General features: G+C 38.0%; 1 protein-coding gene across 1 annotated transcript; it reads right to left on the bottom strand.

Annotated features, from left to right (window-relative positions):
• On the bottom strand, positions 1-26,789 carry LOC128588544 (glycophorin-A-like). Its single transcript, XM_053595441.1, has 7 exons — positions 26,666-26,789; positions 23,046-23,102; positions 11,472-11,555; positions 9,220-9,258; positions 7,608-7,693; positions 5,436-5,514; positions 1-1,177 (listed from the first exon to the last, which is right to left on the bottom strand). Exons 1-7 carry the CDS (start codon positions 26,700-26,702, stop codon positions 1,164-1,166), a joined length of 396 nt encoding a protein of 131 aa, XP_053451416.1. The 5' UTR covers positions 26,703-26,789; the 3' UTR covers positions 1-1,163.

Below are 26,789 nucleotides of genomic sequence, written 5' to 3' on the forward strand. Positions count from 1 at the left end.
TCAAAACTATTTTTTTTTTTTATTGTTGGGGATTCATTGAGGGTACAATAAGCCAGGTTACACTGATTGCAATTGTTAGGTAAAGTCCCTCTTGCAATCATGTCTTGCCCCTGGTCACTGATTTTTTTTTACATTGTCAGGATTCCTTGACCACTTATACAAATAACTCTCTCAGTGGAACACAAGCATCAGTGAGTGCCCTGAAGGTGCTAATACACTACTGTTACATAAATTATTTTAAATGTATCATTTATATATATGTATCATTTTCTTTTTCTTTCTTTCTTTCTTTTTTTTTTTTTTTTTGCAGTTTTTGGCGGGGGTTGGGTTTGAACCCACCACCTCCGGCATATGGGGCCGGCGCCCTACTCCATTAAGCCACAGGCACTGCCCTGTATCATTTTATTTTTTAATGGGAAAAATCTTTGGTGTTGTTTTATGTATTATATGATAAACATATATAAGGCATTTTAAGCGCAAGATTTATCAGTGTGAATAAAATATCCCCTTAATTTATTTAAAACAATGGTAATAGACCCAGAAGTTTAGAATGAGAGAGTAAACTTAGTCATCTGGGTGTTTCAAGCCTTTCATTTGACAACATCACCTTTATGAGACAATTGAATAGATGAAGTTAATCTTAAAGAATAGTAAATGAGGTGCATCTTACAAGGGTACATGTGAAACTTACTGAATGTAGAATATAAATGTCTTAACACAATAACTAAGAAAATGTCAGGAAGGCTATGTTAACCACTGTGATGAAAATATTTCAAATGGTATATAAAACCAGTGTATGGTGTCCCATGATTGCATTAATGTACACAGCTATGATTTAATAATAATAATAAAAAAAGAATAATAAATGAATTCAACTAAACTATTGGATCAAAATTCCCTATCAATTATAACATTTATGCTAACACATAAAAGCAAGCATGCAAGGGAATATTTGTTCTTAATCTTAAAATTAATGAATAGAGATTTTCCCCATGGTTAAGTCATTGGAACTTATGATGAAAGTTGCATTCTGAGATTGTATTAATACTACCCAGGTAGGTACATAATTTATTGGCATGTCCATTTCACATGTTGATTTTTCACTTGAAGTCTTATGTCTTCTTTGAGTTCTTCCAACATTTGGCTTGGTGAAAAGATTTTCATTAATCAGTTTTGTCTAGAAGGAGCATGGGGAAAAAAACAAAATAGTATGAGTCATAGTTATGTTTAAACACAACAGGAAATTGATGAACACTGTAAATGTCAGTGTTTTGCATTCTTACAGAGTTGTCCTTGAACATAATTAGTAGGAAATGAAAGACATCACCTTACTGATTATCTCTATTGGAGTTTTGTGTAAAGAAAGAGATAATTTCTTAGAAATTCCATTCTAAAAGCCTTAGGTAAGAAACAAATAAAATTGTTCTCCTAGTTTCTACAACAATGAGAAACTAACAGCAAATTTGTACAAATCTGTGTATGTTTTTATGGTGCAAAGGTAGTCAATGATAAGTGAGTTGATCTTATATATACATTTCACAATTTAAAGCAAGCTGTGAAGTCTGTAATATCTCTTTAAGGAACAACTTTGTTTTTTCTTTATCATTTAAGAAATTTGCACAAAAGTTTACTGTTAAATTTCTCTCTGATTGTAGCAGGTAAAAGAAAGGCCCTGGGCTGGTCTCCCCATCACACCTGGGATACTCACCTGTCTCGTTTGGAGGGCTGGATTTATGTTACCCTCAGAGAGGAGAGCTTTTGCTCTTACCAGTATAGAAGCAGAGTATTTTCCATAGCTGTCTTCTAGTTGGGCACCACAGAAACTGAGTATCCTAAACATTCTCCCATTAGCAATGCATTTGTGGGGTCACAGTGGGAAGCTGACTCAGATTTGCTTACTCTCATTTCTCACCAAGCACAAGTCATGTGCAAGTTCAAGGAGGTTAAAGCCACTCACTCTTTATTCCCTAACACCCCTAGTGCTTGTTGAGATGGCATAGTCCCTTTCACATCTTACGTCTTGGGCTCATAAACTAGCATAGAGCTATATTCTATAATAGCAGCACTAAAACAATTTAAATAATCTTCAATAATGTTTTTTTCCTGTCAGGTGGAGTCATATTTTATAACCCATTCATCGAATTACTAAGACGTATACTAACTTGACTTGCACAAATGTGGAAAAATGAAATGGACCTAAAATTTGGTTCATCTGACTTTCCACTGCCTCTACCTACATTTGAGACAATAAACAGAGAACCAAAGCATCCATCCTGCCAGTGGGGAACCGCACATGGTTCCTGGGGTGAAACACATTCTATCTTCCATGCCTTTGCTCATGCTGCACTTCTGTTAGAATTGCCTTGCTCTGGGCTACACCTACCAGTCCTTTAAGACTGAACCCAAGTCATTTCATCTTTAGAAACCTTTGCTACCTGTCCCAGTCTCTGGGACCAGTTGAGCTATGGCCTCCACTATCTTAAAACTTGTTTGTTGCATTAATATTCTGTTTTCTCCACTGGACTCACAGCTTCTAAAGCAGCAGTGCTCAACCGGTGGGTCATGACCCCTTTGTAACAAGGAAAATACATCCTGCATATTAGATATTTACATTACGATTCATAATGGCAGCAAAATTACAGTTATGAAGTAGCAACAAAAATAATTGTATGGTTGGGGGTCACCACAACATGAGGAATTGTAATAAAGGGTCGCAGCATTAGGAGGCATTAGGAAAGTTGAGAGCCACTGTATGGAGTTGAATGTGAGTATAGTGCTTACCCCACTACAAGCATTTAGTAAATGTTTGTTGCATTTAACCGAATTAAACTAACAAGGACATCTCATGTACCCGGGGGTAGATTAGATTATTTCAAACTTTTGTGGGTTACTGCATGGAGAGGTTCAAGATTGTAAGAAAAAAATGGCAGAGGAAACACTGAATACTAAATCTGTCATCAGAAGAAATAAGTAGCTAAACATGTATAGAAATTTAAGTTTTAAAAGTAGGCTTTACGTGGTAATTGCTCAATTTTAAAAACTGCATCAAAATTTGTTTTGGAATCAAGCTCGGGTAGATAAAATGAATATGATACTGGCTTCAGCTACAAGTCCAATAACAAGCTAACCTTAGTAAATGCGGCAAATCTGGTATGACTCAAAAATGTTTGTTGTTTTAAGTACATATTTATTAATCCATTAAGCCAAGAATAATGTCTGTGCCATTCATTCTAGATAGCATGAACTTCTTAGGACTAAGGAATTATGCATCAGTCATTGTGAAATTCTGAGGACTTACAAGATAATATAATACCCTGAGGGAAACTGCATGTAAATTGTGTAGCTGTGGTGGCTCTTTAAAACTCCCTACTTTTTATGACCCCAAAGTCTAGAAACCCTGGGCAGGTCTGGGGTTAAAACTGAAATCCAGAAATGTACAGGACCTCAGATCTGTCATGATTTTTGACAATTATGGAAAAACTTCAGTTGATTTCATGGAAGCAGGTATCAGATCCCTCCTGCTTGAGCATTAAAGGGCATTCCAGAGACTTGTTCTTGGTGGACATCTTCCAAAATAGATATCGCTTGGGCTGATGCTTTAGGAAAAGTTTAATAACAACTATATACTTTGTCAGGGAGTCAATACCAGCAGCCATCACAAATGAAATATATGGAACTGGTTTTTAGACAAACAGCAGAGGCAGCCAGCACTGCTCAGCTTTCACAGATTTCTCATGCTGCCTGGAAGCTTCTAGTGTTGTTGTTGGAGTTTGCATTTCCCTCTCCTCTCACCCACAAAGATTTTAAAATACAAAAATTCTCCTTTGTTAGAAATATTCTTGGGACATTTGCACTAGAATGTTTATCGCAGCTCAATTCACAATCACCAAGATGTGGAATCAACCCAAGTGCCCATCAACACATGAGTGGATGAATAAACTATGGTATAAGTATTCCCTGGAATATTATGCAGCCATGAAAAGATGGAGACTTTCTTTTATACTTACCTAGATGGATTTGGAGAAAACTCTCCTAAGTAAACATAAAGCAAGTATCCAATGTACTCAATATTAATATGAAACCAATAGATGAACAACTGCATTGCCACATGAGAGAAAAACACAACTACGTTCATATGGGGGGAGAGGGAGAGAGGAGAAGAAAGGGGATTTTGTGTGCTACTACCTAAAGGGACACTGTAGTGTGCTGGGTGAAGGGCTCAACTACAACTTGAACTTTATTTAACAAGTGCAAATGGTGTAACCTAATTTTTTTTTCTTTTCATACAGAGTCTTCCTCTGTTGCCCTGGGTAGAATCCAGTGGTGTCATACCTCATAGCAACCTCAAAATCGTCTGCTTAAGTAGTTCTCTTGCCTCAGCCTTCCTCGTAGCTGGGACTGCAGGTGCCCTCCACAATGCCCAGCGTCTCACTCTTGCTTAGGCTGATCTTAAATTCCTGAGCTCAAGCAGTCCACCTGCCTTGGCCTCCCAGAATTCTTGGAATATAGGCCAAGAATATAGGCCTACTGCACCCAGGCTAATGTAACCTAATTATTTGTACTTTTCTATCAATTTGAAAAAAAAAGTAAAAATCTCCCATTTTTAAAAGTTGGCAATAAAAACCCTTTTTAAAAAGCAAAACATGACTCAATACTGCTCTGGACAAACAAAATATACCTGACGTCTTCATCACATTCTGTGTCTATTGAGCACCTGGGAATGGAAGTGAAGGCAGGAGCCACGTGGCTGTGCCATGGTGCAGAGGACAGTTGGGAACAGGGCCTGAGATATTGATTGGTGTAACAGGTAACAGGATGAGCACCAAATATAGCCAAGCACAATTTTAAATGCTGTACATGCTGTAGGCTCATTTAATCCTCATTAAACTCTGTCAGGTTGACTCTATCATTACTACCATAATAAAAAATGGGGCAGCGCCTGTGGCTCAAAGGAGTAGGGCACCGGCCCCATATGCCAGAGGTGGCAGGTTCAAACCCAGCCCCAGCCAAAAACTGCAAAAAAAAAGTACAATAGCTTGCACCAGGTTACATAGGTAATAAGTGCTGGAGCATGGATTCAAATGCAGGTCTGGCTCTGGACCTGAGGCTATTATAGTACACCAACTGCAGGGTCTCCTATGACATAACTTTGCAGTTTGGGGAATAAGAAGCACACAAATAAAACCTTGATTTGCTATTTCACTGACAGTTTGTGGTTTTACTTTATGTCTTTTTGTAAGATCCTTCATACCTAAAGGAGAATCGTATTGTGCTGTAGACAATGGCATACATAAAAAATAATCTTACATAAGTAGCAATGCTGAGACAGGATATAAATGAATTCTAATTGGATGTCCCCTCCTAACTCAGAAAGAAAGTCGCTCACTTATTTCATTTCCCAAAAGGCAAAAGGTACTATGAATTTTAACACCAACCTGGATTTCCTGTTTCAACAGAACTTAACTGGATGCCTGCAGCATGTGAGGAGGAAGGCTGTACATCCAGTGAACTTTTCTGTGAATAAGTACCAGAAAAATATTAACACTATAATTTTCTAAACTTAAGATGCTAAAAAGTAGAATGCCTCATATGAAAAACATTTTTTTCTAATTTTTTTCTTTTGATTAAAATTCCCTTTACAGAATTTTTTTGTGAACAAGTTGCTATTTCATAGATATTTATAAACCTTGGTTTAAACTTGCATTTGTGTTTCTTAACAGTACTTGGTTTTTCAACAGGTGAAATATTACCCCAAACACTGACTCTTACATATTTCCCTGCTGTAATCAATAATGAAGATGGATCATATTGCATCATGATCCATCATGTTGACCAGAACAAAATTCTTCTGTACACATATAGAAAATTTTCTAAATTTTGCCAGCTGAGTATTTAGTTGACTTTTCCAGGTTTTATAATATTGATCAAGAGGGAAGATAATTCTGTTTGCCATGTATGCCCCCCCAAAAGAGATGATATTCTCCACTATTTATACTTTGGACAAGAAAAATAATTGCACAACAAGTCCTTACAAAATTTCTCAGACAACAGCAGGCACTCTCAATGACTTTACTTTTATTAAAAGGCATTATTTAGGGAAGTCATATTTATGTGGAATAAGGACAATCAATCATAGGTTTGATTGATAGATGTCACCAGACAGAAGTAGTTAAAAATGAAAAAAAGCAAAGAAATTAAGTGTAGATTTGTCATCATTCTTGTTGTCATGATCCCAACATAACAGTGTTGTTACCCCTCTAAATAAGTCTTTTTAGAAGAATATATACAGTGGTTATGGTCTCAGCATCACACAGGGAGGTTAGGAATGTAGGAGGAGGCTGTAGCTCATGTCTGTAATCCCAGCACTTTGGGAGGCCAAGGAAGGAGGATTGCTTGAACTCCGCCTGTTCAGAAGTTCCAGAACAGACTGAGCAAGAGCAAGAGTGAGATGTCTTGCTGTCTCTACTAAAAATAGAAAAAAATCATCCAGGCATTGTGGCAGGTGCCTGTAGTCCCAGCTACTTGGGAGCCTGAGGCAGGAGGATCTCTTGAGCCCAAAAGTTTGAACTTGCTGTGAATTATGATGATGCCACAGCACTCTACCCAGGCCAACAGAGTATCTCAAAATAATAAAAATAAAAATAAAAATAAAATAAATAAGTAAATAAATAATAAGAATATAGGATGAATAAAACAAGATTATACCAATCTTATGTGGCTAGGTACTTCAGATCTACAACTACAAAACTGATGACACTGTCATAAACACATACACACACACAAATATTGTGCCTGAAGGTAAGGTTGGAGTGAAGGTCATGTGCTTTAGAAAGCTATGCCATATAAACTTAAAAGTATCATTAGTGATAAAAGTAAATCTCTGATGCTGAGAATTCTTGGGTGGAATTTAAAATATTAGGAAATGTGTGAGTGCAAAAGTTTTAAATATAGGTAAATATATTATTTTAAGTATTTTTATTTTATTTTATTTTATTTATTATTATTATTATTTTTTTTTTTGTAGAGACAGAGTCTCACTTTACTGCCCTCGGTAGAGTGCCGTGGCGTCACACCACTCACAGCAACCTCCAGCTCTTGGGCTTATGTGATTCTCTTGCCTCAGCCTCCAGAGCAGCTGGGACTACAGGCACCCGCCACAACGCCCGGCTATTTTTTTGTTGCAGTTCGGCCGGGTCTGGGTTTGAACCCACCACCCTTGGTATATGGGGCCGGCGCCCTACTCACTGAGCCACAGGCACCGCCCTATTTTAAATATTTTTATAAACAAAGTAAACACTACAAGTAGAAACTTTACTATTTCCCTTGCATCTATCAAACTATATCAAATAAACTTGGACTTTGGAGACAATTTTTCATTGGGAAAATGGAGAGATTTATATTTAGAAGTTCCCTTAAACTGGGTAAATGCAAGAAAAAAAAAAAGAAGAAAACTCTGCTCGAGTAACTCAGTGGCTTCTACATGTCCAGTTAAAATAGATGGAATTTTATGCAGTTTTGATTCTCTTTGAGTTTAACTGAAGTCAGTGGAATAAACCCTCCTACAGCTGTTCACTTTGATAGAGCAAAACTAAAAACTAAATTCTCACCTTTCTCAGTTGGCAAGCCAAAAAATAAATAAGGAGGATAATTCCATCGAAAGCAGCTATCACCAGTAAAATAATGGGTATAATCACTATGGCAGGAAAAGAGAGCAGAAAAATTACAAAAGTGTGAAATAAACTATCACATCTCATCTGAAAAACAAAGCAGGCAAAATCAAGTTCAGGCCTTTTAATAGAAGGTACATTAATATACTTTTTTATATAGTTCATCTTTTTAAAAATTGAGTGTTTCTGTGGGAAACAGGTCTTGAGTGATGCAGTCTCATGTCCAAGGTCATGAAAGCTAACAACAGAATCAAGACCCAAGGGTTCTGATGCCAAGTCCAGTTTTCCTGACAGGTGTAATTGTGCATAAGAGCTGAATGGACACAGTACCTGTACATGGAAAAAAAAAAAAGACCTAAACTCTTCATAGTTTGGATGAGAGATAATAATGTCTTAATCAATAAAAGGATGCTCATAGAATGGTTAGTTTAGAAAGAAACTGGTATATGTGTAAGCAATTTACAAATAAAAAGAAACCTAATGATGTTAGGTCCTAAGCCTAGGTCAGACAACTACCCTGTTTCCCCGAAAATAAGACAGTGTCTTATTTTAAGGTGTACCCCCAAAGATGCGCTAGGTCTTATTTTCAGGGGATGTCTTATTTTTCCTGTGAGTAGGTCTTATTTTCGGAGGATGTCTTATTTTCGGGGAAACAGTAAAGCGTAACTAGAATCCAGGTCACTTGCCTTCCTTCCAAGCATCCTTCTGTATAGTCCCTAATACAGTAGCTAAACATGTTTTTCAAATCTTTTACATGTTGGGAGTGAAACAATTAAAATCCATTTGGTTAGAGGTAGTTTCCATATTGATAGCAGATTTGTGATGCTTCCAGATGAAGTAACTAGAATGCCAAGCCAGACATACAGAAAAACAGCATGCTTATTTGGCTAATTTATATTGAAAAGCTCTAAATTGATTAAAAACAGAAAAAGTAAAAGCAGCTTTTCCTCTTGCTGCGTCGCTCAGCCTTCCTGGTCGCTTAGTTTTAATTTAGGAGACAGTGAAAGGCTGAAACACCTTAGCAAGGAGGGAGTGACAGGGAGTGACATCACTTCAGTAGAGGTTATTAAGAGACCCCAGAGTGATGGCACAGGGGTCATCACTGTGAAAGTGATGGGCCGAAAGTCAATCAGGATTGAGATACGAATGATCTGTTGTATTCAGACCATTCTTGACTAATCACTTTCTTGATATGGAACCAATTATATGGATGATTTTAAGCACTTTGCTTTCTTTACAGAGGGGAAGAGAAAAGTTCCATCATTTTAGCCTCTTAAGAGGCTTCTCAATTACCCACGGTGGGTTAGCAAGTTAAAACTTCCAACTTGAAATGAAAAGCTATCATCAAATTGTATATTGCTATTTCCAAAATCATTTAAAAATGAGAAATGCCTATTTTAACTTTAAAATTAGTTCTTCTGCTTGTAAAATTTTACGTGCCTATAGTTGACAATATATGTTCCTCTCTTTTAAAAAAGCTGACACTTAATTTTCATGGGCATTTGAAACCAGCCATACGTAATTAAAAATACAATGACAAATATTAACATACCTGCTTCTGAAAAAGTGTGCTCCATTTGTTTTCTTTCTTCTAAAAGGCAAAATTTCAAAATAAGTCAGAATAAATAGGGCGTGTATAAAAAAAGCCATTTAGGAATTAAATTGTTTACTGGGTTTCTTTTTCTTAATCCTTTTAAAAGAGTTATTGGTTGACTTTTAACCAATTTGTGAGGTAATGTGTCACGTTGCTGTCACCCTTGATAATTCAGTATCTATGTTAACTATCCGAGAAATAGTCACGTGTGAGAAATGAGCAAACTGTCTCATTAAGTGAGGAGAAAGACACAAGAAAGTTTTCAAAAACTACTACTCCTTTGAGCCACAGGCACCATGAAAGTAGCACATTTTTTAAAAGTGTAAAAAAGGTGAGAAGAAAGGAGGCTTAGTAAGCCTCCACTCCAACAGTCCAACCCAAAGAGGAGTCATGTGGCTGTCAATTTACAGATTTACGGCACGGCCACTGTCTGAATTCAAACCTTTCCTGTGTTATATCTGAGCTTTTGCCAATGTCCCACTGGATTCCCTAATGCATTTGTGCATTACCTAAATTTTTTCCTCATAGAAACCTAAAGAGATATGCATTATAATCCTCATTATAATGGTAGAAATTTCCAGCACGGTGGCCTTTTCCCCAGCTGACCTCCACCATCAATCCTCACCTTACCTTTCTCTGTGTTGTCTCTACATGTCATTGGGCATCGTGAAGCCCTCTTACTGTCAAGACGACATGATTTTCTTGAATTTAATTATTATGAATAACATATCACACTGTGTTTTATCATGTGGTCGAGACTGGTGGTACTTCGTCATTCTTTAGGAGTTATGTATAAGGGTTATTTGGGTCTTGTCTGTCTTTGAGGCCAACAGTTGTGGAGTAAAGCAGATGGGGTTTCAGTAATGAGTATGCCTCTTACTACTTGTATGGCCTTGGATAAATTAATAATCCCTCCATTCTTTTGGGCAAAATTAGGATTATAATGCCTATCTCTTTAGGTTTCTCTGCGGAAAAAAATAAGAAGCGCGTAGTGCAATGCCCCAGCACACTAACCATTATTTATGGGACACACAGCACTGTGTGGGTCTTTAGTTGGCCCTTAAATGCTTTCTGGTTTGGGGGCCATTATGTTGGCTTTACAATGAAGTCACTTGAAAATATGATAGTTTAATTGGACCCGATCCCCAATAATTAGTTTTAAGCACTTAGCTTAATTTTCTTCCTTTGGTCTCTGTTCTTTTAAAAATGCATCGCTTCCATTACATCTCAGTACATTTTCTCAGTATTTTTATTAGCTTATGACCCTGTGGCCACTTTAAGTTTTCCTTTAGGCTTTATTTTAAATTTAGAGTATCCTCTCCAAATTCTACTTACAAAGACACTTTTTTTTCTATTTTCAACCAGCTGTTGTAAATAGAGTTAAATCATGATTGTGACCCCAGAGCAACTGTTTTAAAGCAAAAATGAATCTCTTTTCCATTTTGGGAGGGGCTGGTTTGTAGTGCCAGTAGACTCTGCAGTTTTCATTTTAGCACTAGGAGTGCTTACTGGTGAGTGTTGTCTGAAAATGCCTATATAAAACAGAAGTTGAGAAAAGGATCAAGAATGAGGTTCCTGAATAGACCCTAAAGCATATCATGAAAGACAGATTTCTCCCATGCCCCTTCCAGGGGCAGCTCCAGAATTTCTGCTTCTCCCTTGAACACTGACGAGAGAGGGAATGCCACTTGGCTGCTCTTATCTCAGCACCCAGCTTTGCTTAGAGTTATCGTTTACTAGGCACCACGGAGGCATCAGGCTCTGAGCTAAGCACTTTCATATACTTCTTATTTAATCTTTAGAGAACAGTGAAATAAGTGCTGCATCTTTGGCTCTATTTTTAAATGAAGAGGACAGATGCCCTGCAGAGCGAGTCACCTAGGGGCAGTGGCTGGCTCAGGGTGGAGTCCAGGTCTGAGCACAGCCTGGTTTGCTCTCGGGTCCCTCTTGCCACCTCCCCAGTGGGCTTCCTTCATCTGGCCCACTGTATGGTGGTCACATCCATCATTTCTGTGCTTGGCAACTTTGTTTTACTTTTTTAACTCATGGGATTATTTCTGTGAGGCATTCCAGGGGTGAGGATTCCTCTGGAGTAGAGACTATGCGTAGTTAGCTCCTACTTCTCAGTGCTTGTTAGAGTATACCTACCTTTCAGTGGAGCTCAATCACAACAATAACTCCAGAGCGATTACTTAAAAATAAGAACAAACCTCTTTGACCGGGTAGGGCGGGTTTGTCTGTGGTAACAGGAGACTCTTTAGTTGTCGTCCCAACAGTAGCAGGTGGTGGTGAGGCTGCATGAAATAGAAGTTTAAAACTAAATCCATGCTTCTGTAGTGAACTTACCTTTGAATAATTTGCCAAGAACACGCAGTTGTCGTCAGTAAGTGGTGCTGGCAAAACTGGATATCCACGTACAGAAGAATAAAACTAGACTCTTATGTCTTGCCATATACAGAACTCAAATCAAAATGAATCAATGACTTAAATCTAAGACCTAAAGCTACATAACAGCTAAAAGGAAACATTGGAGAAATGCTTCAGGACACTCGTGTGGCCGGGGGCTTCTTGAGTAATACCCCCAAAGCAGAGACACCCAAAGCAAAACTGGACAAGTGATACCACATCAAGTTAAAAAACTTCTGCACAGTAAAGGAAATAATAAAGTAAGTGCATAGACAACCCATGGGCTGGGAGAAAACATTCGAAAACTACCCATCTGGCAAGGGATTAATAACAAGAATACACAAGGAGCTCCAACAACTTAATAGGAAAAAAATCAAGCAATTCAATTTGGGCAAATCAACTGAATAGACATTTATCAAAAGAAGACATACGAATGTCCAACAGCTGTATGAAAAAAACACTCAACATCCTTGGATAAATGCAAGTCAAAACTACAATGAGATAGCATCTTGCCCCAGTTAAAAAGGCTTTTACCAAAAAGACAATCACACATGCTGGTGAGGAAGTGGAGAAAGGAGAAACCTCGTCCGTTGTTGGTGGGAATGTAAATTAGTGTAACTGCTATGGAGAACAGTACGGAGGCTCCTCACAAAACTAAACATAGCATATGACCCAGTAATCTCATTGCTTAAAAAGGAAATCAGAATATTGAAAAGATATCTGCACTCCCACATTTATTGCAGCACTGTTCACGATCACCAAGGTTTAGAATTAACCTAGGTGTTCATCCATGGATAAATGGATACAGTAACTGTACATACACACAGTGGAATATTACAGAGCCATATCAAAGGATAAAATCCTATCATTTTCAGTAACATGGTTGGAACTAAGAACATTATGTCAAGTGAAATAAGCCAAGCACAGAAAGACAAATCTCGTATGTTCTCACTTGTATGTAGGATCTAAATATTAGAAACAGCTGGTCTCATGGAGACAGAGAAGAGAGTAATAGTCACCAGAAGCTGAGAAAGGTAGTGGGAGAGGAAGAGAAAGTGGGGATGGTTGATGGATACAAAAATATAGTCAGTTAGATAGAATGAACAATATTTGATAGAACCAAAAAGGGACTGTAATCGACAATAAGTAAGGGTATACTTCAAATTACTTAAGAGAGTGGAATTGGAATGTTCCCAACACCAAGAAGTGATGGGTACCCCAATTGCTCTGATTTGATTAATACAGACTGTATGCCTATAACGAAACATCACTTGTGCCCTATAAATATACACAACTATTATGCACCAATAATAATTAAAAATTAAACAATCAAAAGTAGAATTTGAGACAACAATTAAGAATGAGGTGAGGGCCCTAAAATATGTCATGAAAGACATATTCCTTGTTCCTTGTTCCTCCCAGTGGCAGCTCTAGAATTTCTACATAGCAGGGACTTATATATTTAAAAAAAAAAAAAAGCATGCCTTGAATTTCTCATCTGCAAAATGATAAATATCTGCCTCAAAATGTCACTGTGAGAACTAAAATAGTTTAAATACATGTGTGTGCGCGTGAGATGTGGATGTGCGTGTGTTTGCGTTTGGTACAGTGCTTTGCACTTAATGAGCGTTACTATACACATTCTCATGAAGGGGTAAGTTGGAGCTTTACTTGGGAAATTGTTCATGTCAAAAAAAGGGAGAAACTCATAATGATTATACAGAATGAATTTTCTTTCTCATCCCTCACTGGCCCTATCTCTTAGGTACAATGCTCCCTTCCCAAAAATAATTAAAACAAGCAAACAAAAATATCATTCGATTTGATATTTTCCTACTTGAGAGTGGTGAGTCATTTCTAAGGTTCCCCACTGATACTTTCCTTTCTTTCAAAAGCAGAAGGTCAGAGTTGTAATGGAATTGCAGTGAAAGTTGGCTCCAGCCTCAGACACCGACTGCGGAGTTAGATAACCAAGAGATAAAACAAGTTCTGGGTCACGGCTGCTCTCGAGCATAAATATACATGCACAGAGATGTGAAAATGGAAGGCACATTCTCACATGTCCTTTAAAAATCTCATTAAAATTATTATTATTTTTATTACTATGCAATATTTTATTTTAAAATAAATTTAATACATTTCAAATGTATAAATTATTTTATAAAGTTTTGTAAATTAAACAAGATTTTTTTGTCACAAAAGTAATACAGATGCAGTGAAAAACAAGAAAGCACAAAAAATACCATAACATTCATCTACCATCAAATTTCTGAGAATTAAACACTTGACCCAGTTTGGTATAGAGCCAAATGGACTTTTAGCTATTACTTCTGAATATGGGATCATGGTGTTTAAATATGTATGAATATACATATGTATATATAATATTTAGAAGTCTGAATTTCTATTTATTATAATATGTCAGAGACATCCCTATGTTTTCAAATATTCTTCTATGACAAGATTTTTAAGGTCTACACAGTATTACACTGTATGAATATACTATAGTTTGTATATTAATCTTCACTTTAAGCATTTGTGTTATTTTCATTCTTCTGAGAAAGGAGAAAAAAGTTTGCAAGTACTCGGTCAGTTAAAATTTTATGAAGTTCAACTGAGGCCATCTGGTAGTTTCGGCAATGACTATGAATATGCATCTTTCTCTAGGTTTCCTAAGTGTTCAGCAGAGCATTAGAGACTCCCTGAGTCAGAACTCCATGGGGCTCAGTTATGGAGGTGTGTTCGGTCCACAGGATGGTGCACCACTTTTCTTTCTGAACACCTCCAAGACTGCTTGATACATCCCTGCCTGCCTCCCTCCTTCACTGTTTACCACTCTACCCTTCCCTCTCAGGGCTCCGGTTACTCTGGACATCTCTGGGTTCCTCAAGTGCACCAGGCCCTTTTCCATGTCCTTACTTTAGTGGCAGCTTTTTCCTTCGTTCAAAATCTTTCCCTCCCTATCTTTGACTGACTATCTGCATTTGAAGTCTCAGTTCAATGCCGCTTCCTGGGGGGAAGGCTTCCCTAATTAGATTTAGACTATTAAAAGTTCCTTTAAATCACCAGGGCTTAGCAGGGTGTTATAAAGGTTCGCTAAAACTTCTGATTGTTTAGAATCCAGATATGTATTCCTTAGGCCGTGATGCTTACTGGGGGCCTTGGTGTTTATTACCTTGTTCATTCATTTATGAAAAAACATTTTTTTGCTTGTCCACTATGGGCTATGTGCTAGAAATAGAATGGTGAATAATTTATGATCTTTCCTTTCAAGGGAATTTCAATTCAATGGGGAAGGACGATTATTTAATCTATGGATAATAAATTAGTTCAGAGTGATGGTGGAAGTGGGGGCATAAAGGAGACGGTTATCAATTCTACTTGGTGGTGGAGGCAGTGGAAAGACCTCATGGAGCAATTGCTTGGATTTATCTTGAAAAAAGTCTAAGATTTTACCCAGTAGGTCATTTGGGCATTTAGATCCAGAGTCAACAGTGTCTGCCACGCTCTAGAATTCGAGGCATCATTGCAAGTTGGAGGAGGTGTGGGTTATCTGTGTGGCGCAGCACAAGATGTGAGAAGGATAGGAGTAGAGAAATGGATGCCCAGCAGGGCTGGGGAGGCAGTGCAGCACCACATGTTGTGGGTCATGTTTTGGAATTTGGACTTTAAGTCCACGGAAAGTCAATAAAAGGTTTGAACCAGGTTTTCATTTGGGGAAGATCACTATCAAAGTGTGGGTGATGCCCAGAGCTCCACATTTAGGGTCCCATCTCATGTTCAAAAGCAGCCAAGACAATCAGACCCTTTGCAGACAAGCTGCTCCTCCTCACAGAGGCCCCATATCACTTCCTGACCTTATGTTAGGTGGAGGCCTGTAGCCCGAGGCCTTAAAGAGGCAGAAAATTACAGCAGGATGTAAAAAGAATATTGCAATGAACCAGCAATGGAATCTAACAGCTCTTAAAACTGTCACTTTAAGGCTTTTAATTTGTTTAACAGTTAGAGAAGGTGAAAAAAAAAATTGTAAGCACAGAATGTGTAATTTTTTGTATTAAAATAAGAAAATCCTTAGAGAGAGCTCATTGAAATAAGGTTTGACCTTTGTCAAAACAATCTTAACCTTTTAGTAAATATGTAGATTTCTTCCTCCTGTGATAGCTGTTTCTCCTAGGAAAGGAGCATTTCATGGAAATTTTGTTCTGAAGGAGAGGCTGAAGTCACAGATACCTAAAACTATACCCAAGATCACACAGCAGGACTCAGACCATGACAGTGGCTTTAAAATTTGTCCTAAGTTAGACCCCAGTACCTCTCTTTCCAACCCCATCTCTGCGCCTCCACTACTGCTTCCCTCAGGGCTCTAAACTTGGGAATCTCTAAAATTAGACTGCACATTGTTTAGAAGAATGAAGTCCTTGAGGTGATTTCCAAAAATTGTACACACTTTATCTATGTCCCAGCTAAGGCACATCAGGTTCTATTTGTACACTTACAGAAACCGATTGGTGACCAAATTGATGTGAGGCAGAAATCCGCCCCTATGTTCTTAGCAATAGGAACATTCTCCAGATTTGGTTGCTTTGGTACAATTTTTATTATGGTCACTAAGTCAACACAGTAAGGAAATAAATACACAAATTCCCTAAAGTAAATTTGATAAAAAGGGCTTTTTATGTCATTTTCCTCAAAAATCCAAAAATGATAGCTGACCCTATACAATGACCCTTCTCACAGTTTTTCTTCCATTCCCAAGATCACCTCATACGCATTTCAACTGGAATTAGTGCCTGTGCTGGCTTAGTCACTAGGAAGGCGTAGAAACTTATTATTGAAAGTCCATAGTTTACAAAACAGTGTCAGCGTGACGGAACAATAGTCCCAATCAGAAAAATAAGCTCTTATATTTTCTACTATTTAATTACATTTTAAAGAATTTTTAGTTATTCTAGCATAGAATTACATAGAGCAATTTAAAGAATTTCATCAGTGGCTTCAGATAAAATAAACCAGCATCTGATTGAAAAAAAAATCACTTACTAGAAAGAAGAAACAAAAGAAACATCTCTCTATACGTCCTCAGATGCTGTAGATACTTTCGAAATTTAAGGTAGGGAAACCATATTGCTACAATATGTTCTCCCAACAACCACTAAGAATGTTCAAATGCTGTACATCCTGGAAATAGCCCACGTTTCCTTGCTCTTCTTAGTTCCAAAAACCCTAACCAGCTAATTGGTTAATTTGCAAACTCAATTCTGCAAGGCTGCAAAAAATGTGTGAATAAGTAGATTTTAAACAGGGCTTTTTACTATAGCAGCTTTAATTCAGTAAACTGGGTATAAAGCAGCCAAGCAAATCTGTAACCATTAAACAGCAAACGTTAGTTTGCCCACACCTGCTAGGGTCTGGATGATGAGGAGGGTCTCTCTCCAGCTCTTTCGATCTCTTTGTGCTTGGACCCCTAGCTTTCTGAAGCTAAGTCAGCTTTCAAAAATCTACTGTCATTTTTCCTAGAATAATAGTTTAAATACTGTCCTGTTGAATTCAGAAGGTACATTTAAGCTAGAAGGCTGCTTTCAGAACATCGAATCCAACTTCCTGCCTTCATGGATGAGAAATTCAGTGTCATAAAAATTAAATGATTAGCTCAGATTAATGTGGCTGGACAGGAGCAGAATAAGAACTTAATTCTTCTGACTTGCAGCCTTAGTCCCATCTCCCACCTCTCACTGCCTGGGTGAGATCATGTCAGCAAGATTTCTTTGATCTTTTAGCATATTAATCAGTGAGCATTGGAATGCATTGTACATAAAAAAAAAGGATAAATAAATTCCTTAATATTCTTGGACATCCCCAAAGCTATAATTTTCACGATTTTTTCACGCACTAATTGATTGCACTACTTGAGTATATCTCTTAGCCCTCAGTGTCCTCATGCTATAGCCACTAAAAGAAATTGTGTTTTGCTCTAACAATACTAACATGAGAGTCATTTTACACCTGTCTAGCAGGAATACATCCAGAATAGGACTGAAAAATTCCACCTCTCTCTCTAAGTGAAGGATATTTACCCTGAGTTGTTATGAAGACGTGTCCAGCATCTAGGTACCCAGGTAAATTGGGCCCTGCATCAACACTGCACATTTCCTTAGCTGCCTGGTCTTCACTCCCACATCCTTGCCCCATGCCTACTTGAACATTAATCTCTGGTTGAACCTTGAAGGCTGGGTAGAGTTTTAGGTGAGAAAGTGGAGGAAAGGCAAATTAAGATAAAGAAATAGTATGGGCTGGAATATGGAGAGAGGAGGGTACAATGTGTTGTCAGGTAGAGGCTGGGGGAAGCCGGAAGGCAACGGCGGGCAAATCTCTTAGATTGGAAAGAGTTTAATGTTAAGGTGGCAAATGAGTGTGATATAAAATAGATAGATGTGGTGACATTAGTAAGGCCTCAAACTCCAAGTTTAAAAAAGTGTTTTTTCAGTTCCTGTACACTGAAATGACATTTGGTACGATACTCTGTACAGAGGACATATTTGTTACCTGAACAACATTGTATAATTTAGATTTGGAAAGGGTGGAATGAATTCTTACGCCTCCTAGAAAATTAAATGTCCCCAATATGCATGGTCACATCACCCCACAGTTTAAACTTGTATAACATCTGACATGTTCCAGAACATTCCACCTTTCTTGTCTGTTATCCTCACTGCTCTGAAAACTCCACCAGCACATGATGTCTAGGTGTTGGGGGAGGGAGCACGAGAGGAATCCTGCCACTCTCTTCATTGCACCAAGAAAGTGAAGTGACTTGTGGGCTCAGAATATGTGAAAGGTACAGCTGGGAATAGAAATCCAGTCTCCTATATCTCTGCTGTATGTTCTATCCACTACACCACATACGTCTCCCAAACAGCTGACATTTCTAACATGGAACGTTACTAGAAACAGTAAAAGTAAAATGAAATGTTGGGCAAATACCCCGCAATTTTGCTGTCTGCCAAAACTTTCAGTAGCTGAGCACCTGTCGTAATGTGATAAAGTCAGCTCGTGCAGCTGCTGGTTTGGGTTTTGGTTCCCTCCTGACTTGCAGTTGATAGAAGTCTTATCTTTCATAGGCAAACTTCTACAAGGACACACCTTGCATATGAAATGTCTTAAATACTTTCCAAGTCAGAAAACTAAATTTTCTAAGATAGTGATATTTTTAGCTAGCAATTATTGTACACTTACTACACTTGAAACATCTTCTACCATTTTGAAGACAATTCACAGAGGACCTATTATTATATTATTATTTGTGGAAGATACAGAGTGAGATTAGAAATATTGCCTAACTTCCCAAGCTCATGATACTGCTAACTGGCAGAGGTGGATTTTGAATTCAGATCTGTTTAATTACAGAACTGTCTGCTAAGGTCCACCTTGATCTATGCGGAAAAAAATGAATGAGATCACCAAATAAATTTCATTAATAGAAGAGTAAATTCTCACCAAGTTACAATGCAAATAATTCTCAGGGAAGCTTTCACTTACAGTGAATAAGAGCTAATTAAAAAGACAAAATAATAACTCATCTTGTCCATGGCCTGAGGGTAGAGTTGTAGGGTGACATGTGTGGCAAATCCTCTTTTCAGAAGGGCAGATGTTTCTGCTTATACCGATTTGGTAATTGGAATCTTACTTTTTCCCAGGTGAGCATATTTCAAGCTGGTTACTCCTGCCTACTAAGGAATCCTCAGAACAAAAGAGGATTTCACATACTTTAAATGTTCTGGCTTTATTTTAAGATAGTGCCTTTCTGTAGCTGAACTTTATATATGGTAAGTTTGGACATTGGCAAGTTGGCCTCAATGAGAAGAATTCTAATTAAAAATCAATACCTTATCCCAAAGTTTTCACGACACCAGTAAAAATTTCTTGTCATTTGTTTAACTGACAGCAATGACCTAGATGGGCAGCTCTCACCCTTGACTGTGGGTCAGAGTCATCTGTGGTCATCCAGGCAGTTGACCATGATGTACCGCCAGCAGTAAGAACAACTGCTCCAGACTAGATTAACATGTGTGTACTTCATTTTCCTGGGCTTTGAGATCCATCTTTACCCTTTCTAAGGTTCTGATGCTACCTTTATCTGGAACTCAACAGTTTCAGGAAACAATGGGATATTACCCTGAATTGCTTGAGAAATATAAATAGCATCATTTGCCATCTCAAATGTTGGTATATTCTTGTGGTTTTGTTTTAGACAGCCCTCTCCCTTCCCTAAAACAAGATGAAAAACACACATTTGATTTTGGTCTAAGCACTTTCCATGGATCAGCTTGTGAGTTTGTGAAACAGAAAAAGTTGAATTGCTCAGTGGAAGCCAGCCTGGGTTACAGGGCTGGGTCCTCGCATCCTGAGTCTACTGCTTTGCAAATTCCACAGTAATGCAGCTTGGACCTCCTTAGTTTAAAACTAATCTTTCTAGTTGTAGATTGGGATCCCTTAGTGCAAGGATTAGTAAACTTTTTCTGTAAAGTAATAGAGAATAAATATTTGGGGCTTTGAGAACGACACAGTTTCTGTTACAATAATTAAACTTTGTTGTACAAAAGCAGCCACAGACAATATGCTTGTGAGGGCCCCGAATGGATTTCACGTGTGTCACTGTTGTGGGCTACTGATTCCCTCAGCCCCTCTGACAGCTGTGTATTCGCATGGGGTATGACCAGGTGCGTCAATCTGAAAACAGTCATATACTATCGGGGTATAGGGAATACAGACTATAATTCATGGCACACAGACAAACACACATATGTCTGAGACAAAATTCAGCAAAATAATATCTATCTGCCCTTAACCTGTATACTGTACCTAGATAGAGTCTCATATTTTATACATCTTCATTTTTTAATGCCAGTGACAACCCAGTGGACTGATTTCCTACATTAGTGTAGGAATGCACTATCTCGATCGCATGTTGGAATCACTTCAGAGGATCGAAAAAGTATTGATGACTGATTGGGTTCCACATCCAGAGATTCTGTTACATAATTATACTAACACAGGGGCCAGCAAACTATAGCCTGTGGGCCAAATCCAGTCCACCACCTGGTTTTGCATAGACTGCAAATTAAGAATGGTTTTTACATTTTTAAGCACTTCAAAAAATCATAAGAACAGTATTTTGGGACAGGTGAATATTATAGGAAATTCAGATTCCACCCACAAATTGTTACTGGAATGTGGCCTGGCCGTCCTCATTTATTTGTGCTTGGCTTACGTAGTGGTTGACCATCAACTTTTCTGAAAGGCTTCACCATGGTAAAAGTTCAAGCTGACCACTGATTTTGCAGGGCGAGGAAGAGCTGACTCTTTAACAACACTACGTATGACAGGGACAATGTACTGTGTCCCTGAAGTCTACAGATTGAAGAGTGTAACAGCCTGGGTCCAAACTAATCCCACTACAAACTACTTGAAATAAATAAATCTGCATGACCTTGAATTTGGCAATGACTTTTTAGATAATGACATCAAAAGCAGAAGCAACAAAAGACAATAATACATAAATTGGACTTTAAAATTAAAAACTTTTGTGCATCAAAGGACACTACGAAAAGTGAAAGAATTCATAGAATGGAATAAAATGTTTGCAAATAGTATATCTGATAAGCATCTATATCCAGAACACAAAATGAACTCCTACAACTCAGCAACAAAATGCCAAAAAACTTTTTTAAATTAGCAAAAGACTTGAGCAGACTTTCTACAAAGAAAATATTCAGAATACATACAAATGACTAACAGGTACATCATTAGTCATTAGAAAAATGCTATGTTTAAAAACTGTATGATAGGTTGGGTGCCCATAGCTCGGTGGTTAGGACTTCGGCCACATACTCTGGGGCTGGTAGGTTCGAACAAAGGCTGGGCCTGCTAAACAAACAACCAAAAAAAACCAAACAAACACCCCCAAACAAATAGGTATTGTGGCAGGTGCCTGTAGTCCCAGGTATTAGGGAGGCTGAGGCAAGAGAATCATTTGAGTCCAAGAGTTTGAGGTTGCTGTGAGCTGTGACACTACTGCACTCCATTGAGGGTGACAAAGTGAGACTCTGTCTCAATAAAAAACAAACAAATAAAAATAAACAAACAAAAAAATATGATACCTTCTGAAATGGCTATAATTAAGAGTGTGAAAAATTATAAGTGCTGGCAAGGACATGGAGAAATTGGAGCCCTCATACACACAGATACTGTGGAAAAACAATTTAGTAGCTCCTTAGCAAGTTAAATATAAAATCACTATATGTAGTAATTCCTGGGTTATGTACCCATGACTACTCAAAATGGGTTCAAACAAAACTAGTACGGGAATATTTGTGGGCACACTATTCACTGTACCCCAAAAGTAGAAAACCCAAATTGTCGTCAAATGGTGAATGAATAATCCAAATGGCTATATCTATACAATGGAATCATGTTTAGCCATTAAAGAGAATGAGGTACTGACACTTGCTCCAATATGGATGAACCTTAAACATGTTATCTTAAGTGAAAAAAGCCTTACAAAAAGGCAACCTACTGTATGATTCTATCCATAGGAAATATTCCAGCTAGGCAAATCCATAGAGGTAGAAAGCAAATTAAATGTTTTGAGGAGCTGGGGAAAGTGAGGGAATTGGGAGTGACTGCTAACTCCTTCTGGAGTGACAAAAATGTTCTGGAACTAAGTAATGGTATTAGTGCTACCAAATTGTACTCTTTAAAATGGATAAAATGGCAAATTTTATGTTATGTGCCCTTCACTGCAATTGAAACAATTAAATGCATGTAAATTACTTAGAGCAGTGCCTGGCATAAAATAAGCGCCATATTGGTGTTGGGTCTTATTATTCAGAACCTAACTATATGAAGAACTTAACCTGTTGTGTATAAATCTAGAGATAGAAATACTGAAGTTGATTAAATAGCTATTTATAGAAATTTATACACTATAAACAAAGACTCCCTTTTACGTCCCCCCCCCCCCCCGTGCTTACATGTAATAATTTGGGTTACAAAAGAATTTTAATGAATATCCCTAAGAAGAAATTAATATAGGTCACAGTCCTTAAGAACCTCTTAGCAGAGATTGTGTTTCCTCAGTTTTCTTTGTAAAACATTTAAAATTTGTTCTGATTATATAATTCTTTTGCAGAATATATTGAGAAAGTATTAAACACCAAAAAAGTATTTACCTATAATCCCAACACCCAGAGATAACCTGGGGATGTTTATTATTGATATTTTTGATTTGGTTTTAGTAAAACTTCACAGAGAGGTCTTACTAAAGATGTGGATGCAATAATAATAGCTGAAAATGTATTATATAAAAATATAGGTCCCACCTGGTGTATGTTCGGAAGTAGCGTTGAGGTTTTGTTGGGTAGTAGGTGCTATGAAACCTATGAAGACAAGTTGGAAAAATTACTTTAAAATACACTTCCCAAATAATTTTATTTTCAATAATCTTCTAGAAACCAAAGTAGAAAGAAATTCACCCTGGGAGTGCTAAGCTCACTTTTCCAATCTAACATTGCTCACAATCAATTTTGAGACGCTCTTCCTTTCTTTCCCCTGCCATTGGGTGTCCATTTCTTTCTAAAACCCCAATTTCCCAGCAAGCTAAAGATACTCACAGGACTGGCAACTAGTCGACAGCTCATCTCAGGCTGAACTTTGGCAATCCAATGAAGTGTAGACATGGAAAGGATTTTATATACCGTCTCCTCCGTGCTATCTTTAATAGGCACAAGGAAACTGAGGCCCACAGGGATTCATTGATTCAAATTCTGGTCACTAGTCATTTCTGAAACTAATAGTTGTTGCTGAGTGCCTCCTATGTGCCAGGCAGTTTGTGGGACACATATGTGAAAATATGAGTTTTGCTGTTAAAGAATTTACAGTTATAAGGTCCCTGACACATAGTTCCTATAACTCTTTCTTGTAACCATTAAATGAACAATTAGAAAGGCTCTCTTCCTGGATCTCTGAGAGAAGAAGGGATTCCTTGCTCCTTTACTTCTAGGCGTGTGCTTTTCAGACTTGTGTATCTGTGGGCACAGGAATGAGATGTACAGGGTCCTCACGATCCTGGGACATCTGTTGTGCCAGAACAGATGAAAAGCAGTATTTCTTTTCTCCATTATTCCTCCCCCTTCCTCCTCCCTCTCTCCTTCTTTTCTTCCTTCCTTCTCCCTCTGCATCTTTCCTTCTCCCTCCCTTTACTTCCTTCCCTGCTTATTCAACCATGATCCTACTGCTCATCAGGAACTGTGCTCCATTCCGGGGCTACCCTGACGAGTAAAGCAGTCATGGTTATGCCAATCCTCCTGGATTTTCTGATTAAATTAATTAGTCAATTATGTCCCTTAATTCAAATGTGCTATACATTTTAAAATAAAAACATAAAACTTTATTTTATTGTTTTTTTTTTTTGAGGGTCCTCGTTTACGACATAATTTCCTGGTCCTACAACACTGTATTTCCTAATTGTTTCCATAGCTTCAGATCTGATTTTCAATAAAAGATGTCGCTTGTCTTTGTCTAGGAACTTCCACTCTTGTTCCTCTGCCTGCAGTCCCTTGTCCCTGGGCATCGCAGGATCAGCACTTCTCATTCCTCTGAGTGTACACATCTTCTACTCAGAAAAAAAGATTTCCAGCTATCCTTTCCCCGAGCAGCCTTCTGCACTCATCTTTATCACCTTATCTGGTTTGATTTTCTTTGTATTATTTTTCATTGTTTTTATCCTATTTTAATAGTTCAGTCGTTCTGTTTCTTAACTGTGTGCCCTCCCACCATCTGAGTGCTCCAGCCCGGTGGAGCACTTTTGTCTCACTCCTGCGTCCCCAGGGGCCCATTCAGCACCTGACATGTAATTACTGAGTGAAGGAATTCCATGACTGGGAATCAAGTCATTTCAGAAAAAATGGATTTTCCATTTGAAGGATGATGTCTGGTAAATTTAGAATCAGAAACATTGGCTTCATCTTTAAGATTACAGGAGAAAGCAAAGCAATCGTTTCCCCCCCATAGCCATAGATGCCTAACCTTCCTCACACTTTCCATAGTCAACCACTTCCATTAATGAGTAATGGGGGAAAAACATGCTCTTAAGCCTTTCTATTATACTTCAAAGTAGCTGCATCAAGAGTGTTTCCTTGGAGGGCTTCTGAGCTACAAAGACAAGGAAAGCTTGGGCACTATGGGCCATCGTAGCCGCCAGAGTCCTCTCGCCCTAGTGGCCTCCTCCTCAAGAGCCATTTAAGGTTTTAATCCACCCCCTGCTTGAATACCTGTGGAAATGAAGAATTTATTTATTTTCCAGGAAATCCTTCCAAATTTTTGGTACCTGAAAGTCATACAAAGTTTTTCTAAATATGCACCCCCATCCCACGGGCATAGGATGTCTAGTTTTGATCGCGTAGTTCCCAGTTTGCCCTCTGGAGCAACACACAAAATTCCTCTTCTGTCTTCCACATAATAGCCCTTCAAATATATATTTAAATATTACATTGCATCCCTTCCAAATTTAAATATTACATTGCATCCCTTCCAATTTAAATATTACATTGCATCCCAAAACAAAATTAAATGTTTTTAATACTTTCCAAGTTAAAAAAAAATACAGCCATTTTGTCTATCTTCTGCTTTCCCATAATTTTCCTTTTTTCTCTGACTTTTTAAGAAATCACCAGTCACATGCTTGGGTTTGTTGCCTGGTCTATAATTGTTATCAGAGCTACTACTTACTTTAATAATGTTTATATTATTAATACTTATTAATGATGACAGTTATCATAGCTAATACATAGTAAACGTAATATTTTATTTTGTGTCAGGCACCAGAGTAAGCACATTTCATTAAATACTTGGTTTGCTCCTTAAGCTATTACTGTGAAGTGGGTACCAGCACTTTCTGCCATTTTTTTTAAGTTTTTTTTTTTTTTTTAATTGTTGGGGGTTTCATTGAGGGTACAGGGCCTCTTATACGTGAGGGCACTGAGTCCAAGAGAGAGCAAGTGATTAGCCTTAATGTTCCCTACCCTTTCATATGTGGGACCAGGTTAGAACCCGGTTCTGGCTATTCCAGGCCTGTGCTCTTAACTCTGACACTACTTTATCCCTTAGGGATAGGAAGTGCTGCATCTCTTCTCTGGATCCCATAGAATGCTCACTAGATCCTTGACATGTGCTCTAACTTGGGTTACAGCAATGTTTGAGGGCCTCAATCCTTTTTAAGTAACTGCCTGCTTTTTATCCATGTGCCAGGCCTAGTATTTCTAACATGTAAAAACTGCATTTGAGAGGATGTTAGCTATAACATTCTAGAGAAGAGGCCAGAGGCAATGTTAATTGAGTATACTTTCATATTAACTCTACGTCATTTCTTTATTTTAATGAACTGATTTAGGTTTCGACCCAAATTTACACCAACACCTATTGACAAAGAGGTTGTTTTGTTTTGTTTAGTTTTCCCTCCCTACCCAGAGAGAAAAACAAACTCCCTCTGTTTCAGAGTTCGTGCTTGTGGCTTTTCCCTCCTTGGCAGAAGAGGGAAAATCACACTTTTTGAAAACTGAGGACCAACCACATAGCTACTGTCACCTTCACTCACGACTTTTTCATTTGGAAATTAACCTCCTTATATTCAAGAACAGCAACTAAATTATTCACAAAGATACAACAATTGATAAAATTCTTTTAATTCCAGCTAGGCTTAGAATTGAAGCAAGCCTCTCATACTGGATAACTGTTAATTCAGCCATAAATACTGGGTCCCCTTATGTTATTTCTCCCACATTTTCCTCTGAGTCCCAGTAAAATCCATCTACCGGACTAGAATCTGAGCAGCTACTCATTTATTTATTCATTTACACAACATACAGGTACAATGAGGTGGCTCGCATTTTAGTCTACGATCACTTACCCATCCTGACAGCACCAGCTAAACAATGTCACTTACCTGACAATAGCAAGGCAATGATTACTTTTTCATACATCTTGGAGATCACGAGCTGCCTTCCAAGGTCAGTGCAAGGAAACCGCCAAGGACAAATGACAGCATCCTTCCTGGGCCTCAGCTGTAA

The sequence above is a fragment of the Nycticebus coucang genome, chromosome 1, assembly GCF_027406575.1.
Source record: "Nycticebus coucang isolate mNycCou1 chromosome 1, mNycCou1.pri, whole genome shotgun sequence".
In the NCBI taxonomy this organism is placed as follows: Eukaryota; Metazoa; Chordata; class Mammalia; order Primates; family Lorisidae; genus Nycticebus; species Nycticebus coucang.